We start from the raw sequence: 14,512 nt of genomic DNA on the forward strand, positions 1-14,512 counted from the left end.
CGGCAGCAAGGCTGGGAGCAAACCTGGGGTCTCCAGACCCTGCAGCCCAGTTACGTGGTCCCGGGACCACAGGCTTTTGGGAGGGGGGGTTCACATCCCCAGTTAGTTTGTAGGGTCTTTGCGGCCAGGGCAGCATCCCTCTGTAAGCATCTCTCATCAGACCTGGAGAAAGGAAGGTACGAGGCACCAAAAGAAGCTGCCTATCCCCAAAGGCGGGCTGGAGCCAGGCATTCCCTCTGCCACTCGAGGACGGGCAAGCGCCCAGGCCCGGGGAGCCACGCTCCGCTCCCCCCGCCACAGCTCGTTAGTGCAGCTCCCGATGCCATTTCTGTCTCATCCTCGTGCACTGGAAGAGCAGATGACGGTGCGTGCGAGGTGCTAGGCACAGCGGGTCCCCTCTCCAGCGCGGCGGCTCTCCTCTCCCCACGGAGAGATGCACAGCTAACCTTTACCAGCTCATCTCCCAGCGAGCGGCCACGCAAGCTGGCTCTCGCCTCCCCTTCTTAACAGGATCACTCCCATGCATATGCCTGGGAGCAACACCATCAGCTCAGTAATCTTCCTAAATACAGCAGTTACCAGGTGACTGGGAAAAAATGTCTTTTACTGCTGATGCTGCTAATGGAAAATTTCTCCCCTTTCGCTGCTGCTTTCAAAGCCAGTCGTGGTTTTGTTCAGACTTTGTCTTGCACGGAGACGGGAGAGCTGGAAGCACAGAGGGAGGGGTGCAAGACTGGTGGGGAACGGATTATGAGAAACAGAGGGGAACTCATACTTCTGTCTTCCTCTCCACCAGCCGCCTCTGCCCACAGGCAGAACCCTGGCTCCAAATCTTATCTGCCCCATCTTCTCGCAGGCTGTCGCAGCCCAACCTGCTCCTGCAAGGAATCCCTCCTTCCTTCCCAGACCGACCGCAGTGGGATAAGCACACTGGATGCATTCAAGAGCAGTGCTTCTTGTACGGCATACAGGGAAGACGCCCAAAGGGATCGATGGGCCAAAACCATTTACGCTGCGATTTTTTTTTTTCCCCCACCTGTCTCCTTCCCAGGAGACAACAGAAAGCCTCACCCAGCCAGAGCAGATGCAGGCAGCCAAGATCACTGCTCGTCCCCTCTGCATGCCATTCTGCTTCTTCAATACCATTAAGTGTCTCCATACTGTCTGGACACTGGAAACCTTAACCGCATTAGCTGAGACCCGAGCAGCAGCACAAGCATTCAATTCTTTTAAGTGGCACCATTTCTTAAGCTGGTTATGCACAAGAACCATCTCTGCTCGATGCTGTCACCCACCCCACAGGTGGTGACAAGGGCAGGACTGGGGAGCAGCAAGGGAAGACTGGCCAAGGCTCATCATTCCCCATTTCAGATGGCTGCAACTGGAGGAGGACACTCCCGACACGAGCCGTACTGTGGGCATCGCAGACAATGAAAGGCTTCAATTAAGGCACTTTATTTTCTTCGCTTCTCCTTTCAGTCTTCCCAACCCCAGTCTACCCCCACACTCTACAAGGCATTTTGGTGTGATGGTAGGTGTTTCTCAAGCCACCTGCAACTGCTAACATATATGTCAAGGTAGCATAAGATCAATACCTCATCGTTTCCACAAGTGGCATCAATCTATTCTCCTCCTGTCCCAGCCAGTCCCACGCCTGAACTCCTGTTACAACAGGAAAGCCCAAGGGCTCAGCCCGGTTTCGCAGCCAGCCAACACTGCACGTCAGCACCGTATCAGTGAGGCAGCACAAAGGCTTCTCCATCACACAGCCAGGGTTCACATTTTTAGGGCTTAGAAAGGAAAGGACAGCAAGTTTTGGAGGTAATGTCTGTCTGCGTGGTGGCACTTGGAGGTTACTCACCTCCCCAGCCCCCACAGAGAAATGCAAGCTCCCCACATAATTCTGAAGAAAAGCACATTTTCTTCTTCCAGCAGAAGAGCAATAAAGGTCTCTGGCACACCGACATCATGGAAACCCTGCTGCCATCACATGGGAGGAATGGGGGAGCGGAGGGGATCCCCAGCCGGCAGCCTTCTCCCACTGCTCCAGCCTGACAGTTCAGCTGCGGAAAACCGGCTCCTCTCTCTATAGTTAATCTTCTGTTGCCACTAGCTGGTCAACGCGGGTACTCTTGGAAAGCAGCAACTCCCCGAGTACAGCCTGCCACCACTCAGTTACAGAGTCCAGTTTTAACTGGGATTTCTGTCCCAGAAAATACCCAAGACAGAGCAAAATCCCTGCAAGTCCACCCCCCACCCCCCCGAGCTGGACAAGCCACGTTCAACCTTGCCTTTGGGGAGGAAAGCGGTCATCTGAGGACTGACCCATTTTCATGGGCATTTTGTGCCTACAGCCTTTCTGGGCGTTACAGATCTCGCCTCTCCTGCAACCACAGAGGGCAGATCTCCAGCTCAGGACCCGCACCACCAGTACAAACCCGTTCCAGGCCGGGCTCTCCTTCCTTCCCTTTCCAACTACAGAACCCAACCGCCTGGAAAGCTTAAGTCATCCCATAGCTTCATACAAGGAGGGGAGGAAATCGCTACCAGAAGGTTTTCCCTCTTTTCTATACCCTCCCCAGGCAGCCCCCACCACCGGGGACCTGGCCCAGATGCCACGGCCACGCACGGCTGTGGATGGGCATGAAGGGGAAGGGCAGCAGCCCTTGCTCTCAGGTCTACATTCCCCCCAGTCCCTACCCCAAGGAGCCCACCGGCACATCTCATCTTCACCGGACCACCTCCCTGAGGCTTTTTGGCTCCCTCCACTTGCCCGGTGGAAGACGTGACCCTTTACCTCTCGGACTACCTTGGGCACAGCCAGAAAAAGCAATATAAACAAAAAAAAAAACCCAAACCCCAAAACCTGATTAACCAAACTTCTGGCCAGATATGCAGTGCAGCAAGTCTAGCAGGAGGCAGTTCACAGAAAAGGGAGGTGTTGCAACCAAACTTTGCTCATCGGCTTCTCTCTGCAGAGACAACCCGGTGTTTAGAAGCCATGCCCTGACAAGCAGGGTCTCACGCCGGGCACACTCTCTCTCTGCTACCCGCACGATGCTGCTCCAGCTCTCAGAGGCCAACTCAAAGCAGAGAATGGCAATTCCAAACAGCGGCATCAAAAATCTTCAGTCGCAGCTGTGCTCCCCGGGTAACCCTCCAGCCTCTCCATCCCACTCTGCAAAAACAGGAGTTGTTGACAAAACCAAGGGTGGCAAAACCCTGCTCGAGTGTTTTCAGAAAAAGCAGTAAACTCAAACAATTTGCAGGGAACTAAGTGCTTTCCCTTATTTTAATGCGTCCTTACCCTAAAGAGGGGAAGTCAAGTTACAAGATGGCTTCAGGAAAAGTTAAGAAAGAAGATAAAAGAAGTGGTACTGAACTGCTGAGGAGATGGCAGAGCTGCGCAGCTTCGAGAAGCAGCGGATAATCATCAGCCATGCACAGGGGCCGTGGTGGGACACCGGTAATGTAGATGCACGAGCACCTTTTCTGACAACCACTGAAACAAAGCACGCTGTAGCACTGCAGACGCCTGTCAAACAGCATCCATTAGAACCATTTATGAGAAGTGTGTAGTAAACTGTTCTTATGTAAGCCACTACCGGGTAAGAGCAGTGATGAAAATTTGTCTGCCTCTTTCCTTCTCTCTCCTCTATATATATCTGCTCACACATAGACAGAGCTCATCTAAATTAGCTCGGAAGCTAACTGCTTCATTCCCTGAATTGCACTTAAAGCAGGCTACGCTGCTTGTGGAGCAGCTATTGTACAGAACACATGGCTGCTGACTAAATCAAGATACATACCTTAGAGAGACCTCATCGTACAAGAATAAAGTCAATGATAGGCTGCACCATTTGCCAGCGTAACACTAGAAGAATTAGAGGGGGGGGGGAGAAAAATACCGCAAAGCATCAGTTGTATCCAAGGTTAAGGAAAGGGCAGGATGCTTTTTCAGGAAAGGGGATGCACAGCAAGACATAATGCACTGGTGGCAAAGTTACATTTGTCATTTCCTGCCACCACTGTGCTTCGCTGGGTAATTCTGTAGTAATGTAACTGGGGAGTAGGGGGAGAAACATCCTTCTTATCCACAACGCAAGACAGAAAAAATAAACCGAGGTGTAGAAAATACAGAAACTGAGACACCCCACTGAAGAAGGGACACGGAGCGAACTAGAACGGCCGATCGGTGTTTCGGCGGCAGGTCCCCTGCTGCAATTCGGGAAGGATGCAACAAGGAAACAAAGTTTTCTACCTCTGTTGAGAGAGGACGAAACCCTTCCCTCCTGGCCTCCCCACCTGCTCACAGGGGGTGTCCGCAGGCTGGGCCCGTGGCAGAGGGCTCCCGGCTGAGCGGATGCTGCTGGCGGAGCATCTTCGGGCTCCCGCACGCTCCCCGCGCGCCACTCGCGACCCGCCGCTCACGCGGGCGAGCGAGCGGCTGCTGCTCCTGCTGCTGCATCCTACTCCTGCTGCTCCTGCTGCCACTGCTGCTCCTGCTGCTGCATCCTGCTCCTGCTCCCGCTCCTCCTGCTGCTCCTGCTCCCGCTGCTGCTCCTGCTCCCACTGCTGCAAGCGCACCGTGGGGCCAGGGGTCAGCTGCGTGGAGGTTTCCTAGTGCTGCTTTCTCCTTTCATCTCAGTCCTGCAGTGGCTCCTACGGACCAGGCTCTCCCGCAGGCAGGGATGCAACCCTGGAAGCTCTCGCTTTATGCACTTAGACTTAAGTGAATAAAATCTCATACTGTCAGGGAACAGAAAAAGTTGCTTCCTCCCTAGAAGGAAGAACCCTTTAAAGAAAAGGGACACAGAGCACTGCATGTGCTTTGTACCAGCCACTGACTTAGAGCATCTGTCTCCTCAGCCTATTTTAACTTGGTCTGCCCTTAAAAAGAACCAGCAGTAGATGGGGTGCTTAGGGACATGGTTTAGCAGTGGACTTGGCAGTGTTAGGTTTAGGGTTGGACTCGACGATCTTAAAGGTCTTTTCCAACGACCATTTCTAAACGATTCTATGATTCTAAGTTTCACGCTGCTGCAGACAAGGCTCTGGCACCTGCCAGCCTTCAGCTACAGATCCCCTGCCCTGCTTTCATGCAAAGGAGTGCCAAGAGGCACGGGAACCACTCCAGCATTGGGAGATTTACCAAGCTGGGAGTTGCTGAACAGGCCCAGGACTACAGACTGCCTACTTAAACACAGCACTTAAACAAACTCATGGCCACCAAGCAAGGTAATATTTTATTTCGTGCTTCCTGGCCTGGAAAGACTTTATAGCCCTGCAGAACGGGGTGGTCTGTAGTATCAGCACCAGAACTCAGCTCTGCCTGCTTTATGCTTTGTTCTTTTTTTTTTTTTCTTTCAAAAATCCCTCCAGGATGCCAGTCAGGGTGGCTGTCCTGAGGTGTGTGCTTTAGAAGGTCTTCCTACTCCATCCCTACCCCCACGAGGCCATAAAGTGGTCTTTGCTAGCAGCGAGAGCCTGCACTCAAAGACATTTAGGAGCCATCAACACATTTGCAACCGGCAGGACATCAGCTCTTACGTGTCTTCCTGAGCTCAGGCCCAGACAGCCACAAAACATGTTCAGCAACATGCGTAAATACATACAAGCATCAGAAATCAGCTAGCGACAAGGGCTACCAAAGATTTTGGCAAAGAGAAGCCACTGTTTAAAGCAATCCCTGCCCACAAGTCACTCCAAAGCCGTTCGACTGACCTCCCACATGCAATGTGATTTTCACCTCCAAGAGCCCATTACAAGGCAGCAGCAGCTCTCGGGTTCCCAACCAGTGATAAACTTAGAAAAGGATGCAGGGAGGGGGAAAAAACCACTACAGAAAACTCCAGCCTTACTTCCTGCACTAGAAAAACAAGCCAGCGGAAATCATCCGAAGCACTCACCCAGAAAAGAGTTAACTGCGAGCGAGACTCAGTTGCCACACCAGGAGACGGGAAGAAATGCAACAAATTCAAAATATCAGAGCATCCACAGCAATTCATGAGCTAGACCTTGGGGAAGGACAAGTGTTTTACCTTCTCTGGAGGCAACGTGCTGATTAATTTCAGGACCGTGATGAAGCCATCCCACCACGGGCAAAGCTTCCATTTATCTTGCAATCTGCCTGATGCCTGTGGGTTCAGGGAAACAGGAGGGGATGTTTTGGGGTCTTTTGTCCATGAAGACTCAGAGAAAAAACACAGTTTTGCACAAGACATGCTACATATTCAAGAGTACACGCATAACCAATAACCCAGGCAAGTGAAAGAGAATTTTTTAGACCAAGACATGGTCTCTTTACTGCCAGTCACTCACAGAAATAGGATTTGCTATACAAGATCACATCTCTGATCTATCAAGACAAATTTCTCTCCTCCAACTTGAGCTATTACCTAAGCTACACACAGAGGGGTTTCTTTGCCTTCTGATATATTTAGATCAGTGCGCAATTCACACCCAGTCCCTAAAGAAACTGTACTCTAATCTGAAAATTCAACTCGGTGAACCATGAAACTTCTCGTTACTTTTAATCACTGTAAGGTAAATGTCATTCCTCCTGCATCAAACCTTTGATTTTTCACTTTTATTACTTGAAATAGAGTATCTGGTTTGTTTGGGATTTTTGCAGTTGACCAACCGTGTCTAAGGAAGCCACACTGCAAAGCCAAAACCCCAGAGGCTCAAGAAGTACCATCAACTTATTTATTACAGGCGCTTGCTACAAGAAAGCTGCACAGAAGGTAAAATGAGAGGACCAGGAGACACAGACAGTCATTTTCCTACCCTGGCACATCGCATCCAGCGAAAGGCAGTCGCTTCCACAAGGCGTGGGAAGGGACTTGCGGGAGGTGCCCACCAGCTCAGCCTGGGCGCAGGCACACCTCGACACGCCTGACGCACGCAGGGCGATGCGCTGGAAGTCACAACCCTGCGGTGTCAAGCGGCGTCTCAGAGCCGAAGTTAAGCAGGTACTCGAATTATCCTAGCTTCAGACACCGAAAAAGCAAAAAAGCTAGTGGATAAAGAAGGGATCAACAAAAAAACCTTCGGTGACCTGGCAGAGTAAACACCGCGCTGTCCATACGGCATTCTGAACAGCTCCCTTGGAGGATCCCCAGGCTGATTAAGGCACAGAAAAGGATAAAAGTGACAAGAGGCAGCTCGGGCAGCCCATCTGAGACAACAGGATCCGGCACCAAGACGAAAGTACGACAACAGAATTATTTCTAGTCCCATCCCCCTCCCCACAAAAGCTGAGATAGGAGGAAAGTCTGCAGGCGTTCGCCACAGACCCAGGCGCTGGAGTTGTGCGTGGAGCAAGAGGGAGCTTCGAGAATTAAGATGAAGCGTTTATAAAATTAGGCTCTGGCTAGAAAAACAGCCTCTCCCGTTCTCCCAGCCTCGGCGGTACCTCCTCCAGGGCTAAGCGTTCAAGTTGGGAGCCCAAGAGGCAGCACCCATCACTTTTACAGCCTGAGCGGAGAGGCTTTACTCCCAGGGCTTTTAAAAGGCAGGAGCCCTCAGGCCCTGCTAAAAAAAAAACCCTCCCCAGGAGGAAAAAAAAAAAAAAAAGAAAACCAACAAAACGCCCAAAAAACCCCAAAGCACAGAGTGCAGCAAGGGCAGGGTTCGGAAGCTCCAAAACACAAGCAGGCTGTCCGCGCTGAGCGAGGGTAAAGGAAAACCCCGGCGCAGGAGGGTGACGGCCGGGAGCCGGCTGCCCGCACCGGGATGCTCCGCGACCCGGGGAGGTGCGGGGCTGGTCGGGACGGGACGGGACGCGGCCGGGGGAAGCGGTGCGGACGCCTACCCAGGGTGAAGAAGGGCAGCTCGGTGTTATCCAGGTCGTCCTGCACGGCGACGCGGCCGGGCAGCTCGCTGCGGACGAAAAGCAGCAAGCGGGAATCGGCGGCGGCGGCGGCGGCGGCGGCGGGCGGCGGGGCGCCGCTCCAGCTGATGTCGTTCTCGCGGAGCACCGGCAGCGTGGACACCGTGACCGTCTTCACGCGGCACGGACCGGGGGGTTCCCGCGACGCCGCCGCGCCGGGCCCGCCGCCCAACATCCCCGGCAGCGGCAGCAGCAGCAGCAGCAGCACCGCCGCCACCGGGGGCGGCGAGGCGGCGAGGCGGCGGCGCGGCGGAGCGGCCATGCCGGGCCGGAGCCAGGCGCAGGAGGAACCGCGGCGAGAACCGAGGGGGAGGCGAGCGGAGCCGGGCGCACTGAGCCGCCCCAGCCCGCCGCCGCCGCCGCCGCCCGGCTCCGCCTCCCGCCCCGCCCGCTCCCGCCGCCGAATCGCCGTTCCGGGGGACCCTCTGCCGCTCCCCGGCGGCCGAACGGCGGCGGGAGGAGAGGGGAGGGGGGGGCAGGCGGAGGATGGGCCGCCTGCGGGGGGGGGGAGCACCGCCGGCTTGAGCCCGCCCCGGTGCGCCGGGGCACGGCTCTCGCCCCGGCGCTTCAACGCCGGTTAACTCCCGCCGGCCCCCCGCTACCTGTGGCGGCCCCTCCGCTTCCCCGGCCCGGCAGCCCCTCCCGGCCGCCTCGGCCCCCTTTCCCTCCGTTCCCCCGGCCCGCGCTCTCCCTCTGCCGTTGGCTCGGCCGCTGCCCTGCGCCCGCCGCCGCCTCCTCTGCTCCCTGGCCGAATCCAGGTCTCCCTGCTCTGCAACACCCCCCCCCGGCAACGGGATCGGGCTCCTTGCCCTAGACCTGCGGGCTACCCCTCCCTTTCGGGCGATTGCCGGGGTGCCAGAGGACAGAAATATGCTTTCTGTCAGCTTCGACTAGGTGTTAGGCTTTCGGAAGCGAAGAGGCACCTCCAGCGTCCAGGGCGCGGGAAGGTGGCTTCGCAATGCAAGCCCGGAGGAGACAAACCGGTGACCTCCATCCAGAAAAGATTTTTGACCTGGTCTTTAACAGCCGGCGTTGACGTGGGAGCCGGAGAAAGACACGATGCCGAGGTCTAGCTCGCAGATTCCGGTATCTGTCCATTGCACCGGTGCCACCTGAGGGCTGGAGTTGGTGCGTGAAGACAAACCAGGCGAGCTCCACTGCCGCGGTTTGGGCTCAACGCTCTGCCTTGAGCCGCGACGGAGCCACGTGGCTCTTCCAGTGGGTAAGCTGGAATGCTGGGGGTTAGTTTGGAGGCAAACCCCGTCCCTACCGGCAAAACGGACTCAGCTAACCCCAGCCCCAGAGCCGCGTGGACTCCTGCCCACAGTTGGGCATGACTAACCGAGACGAGGAGAGGCAGCCTACGGTAGTTATGAGTCAGTGACTCACAACAACAGTTTCTTAGTGGCTGCTAATCTACCTGATTTTATTTGTAGATGTACGTATAAAAGAAGATGCCAAAACCCTAACAAAGCATGCTTAATGCTCAGGCTTATATTATTTCCACAAGCTAATTAAGATCAATTCATCACATGCCTATTGAGGCAAAACAGCCTTTTGAGATACCTAGGTCATCAAATGTTAAAACCACAACAAGGGCAGAATGGCAAAGAATGTGAAATCCAGCAAGCAAACAGCTCAAGCCCTGCTCCTAGGGGCCAGTCCCCGCTCCAGGAGCGGCCACGGCTCCAGCTCGCAGCCTTAACAAGCTGCAGCCTTCGCCGTAAGGTGTGAGTACGGTGCCTATTTCCAGCTATTTCCAGGAATAGAGAGAAACCAACAAGTGCTCACCAACAGGCAACTAGTTACAAAATGCGTAATGTGGGACCCCGGCTCTGCCTAACTGGGAGGGATGACGTTTCCAGGCATGCTGGAAAAAAGAATCAAGCAAAAATGCAGTTCTAAATGTCAGCAGTTAGTTGGGAAAACTGTAATAGAAGGGAAAAAAAGAGTTTCCCCTCCTTTTCTTTTTTTTTAAAGGGGGAAGGATAGATTTTGGACTGGCTTAGGCTGTTGTCAGTACGTGTACTAATTTTCAGGCATTAGCAGGGTACATGCCGATTTCGTTTTCCTGGTTTTGAAAATTCTTTTAGGCAAAAAAAGAAAAAATACTGCATAGAAACACAAAATGACACACTAGTAGGCAGTATGTCTAAAAAGTGAAGTACATTTTTTATATTTTTTTTAGAACTGGAAATCCTGAAAAAGAAAAATATCTATTTCTGTTTAAGGCCCCATCCCTGTTATTTAGATCTCCTTACAGCCCCTTGCTGCACAACTCTGTGTGTATGTGTGTGTGCCATAAGTAGATACTTTTTTTGCTGTCAGGTACCAGAGGATTTTGGCAAGAGGTTGTCCTTGGGGTGGGAATGGGATCCAGAGATACCGACTGCTATCACAGCTCTGGGCAGCATGCTTTGGGGTGGGGCAGGTTCTTCTTTAGTTTTGCTGTGGATCTGGCTGACTCGGAGGGGAGAACACATGGTTTAGGTGTATCCAGCTTTCCTCTGATCAGGAATATACCATCAAAGAACGAGGTGAATGTTTTTCAGGATTTAGAGCTGGCAAGCAACTATCAGGAGACATGGGTTCAAATGCCTGCTTTGCTGCTGACTGACTCTGGGGGAGTCCTGAGGTACTAGAAAATAAAGCCAAGACAGACCTCGGCGGTTGTCTTGTCTGTGCCCCTACTTAAAGCTCTGAGCAGTTCTACATATACCATCCAATCCTATTTTGCCTTGCTGTCTGTATTCACCAAGTACTGCGAGCAACTGTCTTCTGAGCAGCACACCGAGATCTTTGCAAGTCCCCCTGTACAAACACGGACACAATGATAAAGGGGAACATTCCGCAAACGGCTGCCTTTAAATGGGTACATTCGGCTTCAATTTAGCCCGGTGTAAATGCAAATCTCTGTTCTTCTTTTTGGGAGAAAAGGATTCCACCTACTTTTTAGTTCCAAAGAACTGAGCTAAACAAAACTTCACTGTTTGAAAACAACCAATGATATTTCCAAAGGCAAATATGTTAGTCCTGGTTTACAACTGAGGTAACGGATTTCTATTACCCCCCACTGAGCAGCATTCAACAGAGAAGCAAATGGCACAAACCAGGTAAAGCGCATCGTACTGAGAAAGTTTAGCAGGCTAGCAAAACGTTCTAGGAACACTTACAGAAGCTTGCTTAACCTTGCTAATTTTGGGATACTTTAAGTCTATACAAACTGTGGATTTTCAAGCCAATTGCATAGTCTATAACCCAGATTTCTATTTCTAAATGAGGCCCATTTTTAATATCATCTTCTTATGCTTCATGGATCCAGCCTTTCCTCAGGGAAGTCGTCAACTGCCTGACCATTGATTTCAATAGCGTTGGGGCCAAGAAACCGGCAAAAACTGCCACTCCTAGCAAAAACTCCGGGATGAAAATGGAAATTGTCTTACAAGTGAAAACACGTTACATTGACAAGACCCATCTGGGTAGGGTGTGATGGGGGGATCTGACGGGTTGTCAGGAGACATCGGCTCCATTCTCACCTCAGCTGCTAACTGACTGTGCAGTCTGGGGGCAAATCCCTTCTATTTTCTACCCTTAGGGTTTGTATCCTCTTACATACAGAAACTCAATAAAGTAATTAGTTGTTACCATAATAGATAAAAAGAGTTGCTGGGGGCTGTGGAAATCATATCTGTAACAGTACGAAGCATGGGGTTTTCGGTACGAAAACCACAGACATTCTCAGCACGAGCTGGGAGTTTCTCCACTATTGAGCGGCAATAGCAGGCTGTTATCAGGTGGAGCAGCCTCTAGAAGTAGGCAGAGCATATGTTGTATGTCATGTGAACCAGGAACCTTGGCTACACTGAACTATGCCTACCTTATGTCTGCATCTGCCTACATTTATTCCCCATTTTCACCTGAGTGGATTTTTTTTAGCAGGAACTTTGAGACACTCTTCAATTTACTTCTTATTCCCAAGCAGAGCAGCTCAGCCCCAGGGTCATTTTCTTCTGTATGACAATGCCCTAAGTGGGATTCAGGCAAACCCCATGTGGAGAACTTTGTGCAGACCTTTAGTTGGAAAATGCTTAAAATATCTATACTATCTAAGTTTAAAAAGGATGGAGGGGAAAAAAAAAAAGCAAGCCATTCTCATTTAAAGGGTCACAGATGAAGCATTCTTCGACTTTCAGTCCTGTGAGCTGGATTTCTGGACACCCAGAACTAATGCATCTTTTACCAGCTGGCACAGAGGAGAAGGTTATTGCAAAGATATCAATAGCGACTTTCTGAAGTGGTTTTCAATTGGCCCCATTACCAAAGATATGTACATACAGCAGCAATCATTAAAATGCACTATGTATTTACAATATAGTGAACAATTTATGTCTGTAATGCATATCGCAAATCCTACTGCTAGCAAGTGGAGGAGAAAGTCAGTCACACAGCTATGATGTAATCGCAGGCTTATATTTCACCCTGCAAGAGTCACATCAGCATCAATAACTTCACTAAAGAAGTGAGAAGGGGATTTTATATTCTGAAGGAAACACCATAAAATTAATTTTGTTTCTAAGCTGTGGTGTACAAATGCTGGTCCGCAGCCATATGGTATCTGACTGTGGTCGACAACCACATTGCTCAAGCTGTGCTTTTGTCAGCTCTCGCAAGCAAAGCAAGAGACAGGCTGGGTCAGCAATTCAGAGAAACACCTCCTGGGAGAGCGAGCAAGGGGATGCAGAAAAGTGCCCATTGCAATTCAGTAGGTGACGTTCTTGCTTCTAGGTTAATAGCGAGCCAACAGGCCCCTCGCTGTGCTCAGAGCTGCAGGAGATGTTGTCTTTCTGACGCGGCATCAAACTAGGAACTTCCTGACCACTTCCAGATAAGCACCCTGAGGGGACACTCTGCTAGCTTTAGTTTCCCTGCCTTTGCAGCCAGGAGCAGCTGAATTTCCTCCTCCCTTCTCAACTACAAGTAGTCGACTCCTACTTTTTACCGGACAGCTGTGAAACACTGCTGTGTGCTGGGAAACAGCCCCTGGGCTCCGTTCAGAAGGGCCTGGAGTGGTAACAGGGGCCTGCATAACCTGTACAGCCAGCAAAGGCTATTAAGCATTTTGGGTTGAGGTGCAGACTAAACGGTTACATTACAAATAACAGCCTTGACTCACCCAGGTGGGAAGGTTGTGGTCAGGTGCCCATCACCATGGCGTCAGGGCATTTTCTAGTTTTCCTTCTCTGAGTGGTATCATCCTGCACCACCTCCCTCTTTATAACTCACCCTGGAGCACGCTGGGGTTTTAGCCAGATGTTACTTGTGTACGGTGTCAGCAGCGTGCCAGGCACGTTCAGCACCAAAGCCACACTGAAAAGGGACCTTGCACATCCTAAGGCAAGCCCTTACTCAGGCACCCGGGGTCAGGCAGGTGCCTTGTTGCAAGTTCCCTCCCCAAACAGCCGCATTGCCAGAGGGAGGCACGGAGCAGCCTGGCTAGCGAGCACACTTGAGGAGGAAGGGAGAAGCCAGGCACGACTGGAAAGCAGCCTGTTGCTTGAGCCAAAGTCCAGGGAATGAGGCGGTCCCTTCCCCTCCGTCAGTACCACGTCGCCAGTCCATCACCCTTCGACACGCTTTCATGAGCAGTAACAGCCTCCAGCGTGGCTCCTCTCCTTCCCAAGATGAAAGAAACTTTAAATGCATGTAACTCTTGCACTCTACTTAATTAATCAGTTTTTGCATTACAAGTGAAACTTCTTTGATGCATGAAATATTAAGGAGCTGTGAAGGGAGGGGAAGGAGGTGTTGGCTTTCACTGCTTAAGAGGTGGATGAGCTAAGGGACCCAGAGGCTAAACTGCAGACGGTGCATCTGCAGCAGGACAGTCTGCCCAGGTAGATAGATGCCAGCGAGCAAAGGATTTCCCCTGTACTTTTTGCCTCTCAAGTAGATGATTTTTTCTCCATGTTCAAGCCTCACATGCGCACCAAGGTTTGCTCACACAGGCGCAGGAAGGGGACAGTGCCTGATTAAACTTTCATGAAAAATAATCTCTGGTTGATTCATTGTTTTTTATCTCCTGATGGCTGCAAGAAAGTGAAGCGAAATGAGTCTTTGGTGAAAAGAAACAGCTCCGTTCTAGAAAAGCCAGACGGGCTTTTAGTCAGCTGAGGCTCTCCCAAAGGATATGTGAGTAGTTATCCGTGTTACAGGTTTGCAAGTGCCATTTCCACACTGAACTATGAAGGAGAGAAAGAAATCTACACGTCAGCATGGATATTACAGCGGCCTTCACTGTACAGTGCACAGTGAGAATTCAGTGCCACAGTACCAGGAGTGTACGACACCAGAGAAGCACTCTGCTCTTAAAAAAAAAAAAAAAAAAAGAAAAAAAAAAACCCAAACCAAAACAAAACCCCCTTTTCTCCCAAACCACCACACTTGATCAAAGTCACCTGTCAGCTCTGCTCAGGAGTCCAAAGCAGAACCCAGAGTCTCTTTGCTTTCCACCCTGCTCCTTCCAAGCTGACTCATTCATGAGCTGGGTTGGCTTCTGAAAAAGCATCCGTCAGATCAGACCTGCTTGTACACAGCCACCAGTCCCTCCAGAGCATCACG

General features: G+C 51.6%; 1 protein-coding gene across 1 annotated transcript in view; it reads right to left on the minus strand.

Annotated features, from left to right (window-relative positions):
- Nucleotides 1-8,156, minus strand: part of ASTN2 (astrotactin 2) — a 360,290-nt gene extending 352,134 nt beyond the window's left edge. Inside the window, exon 1 of the mRNA XM_075056199.1 lies at nt 7,817-8,156. Within this exon, the coding sequence (XP_074912300.1) occupies nt 7,817-8,156 (340 nt within the window). The remainder of the gene's footprint in view (nt 1-7,816) is intronic.
- Between the last annotated feature and the right edge of the window lie 6,356 nt (nt 8,157-14,512).

The sequence above is a fragment of the Buteo buteo genome, chromosome 23 (assembly GCF_964188355.1).
Source record: "Buteo buteo chromosome 23, bButBut1.hap1.1, whole genome shotgun sequence".
Classification (NCBI taxonomy): Eukaryota; Metazoa; Chordata; class Aves; order Accipitriformes; family Accipitridae; genus Buteo; species Buteo buteo.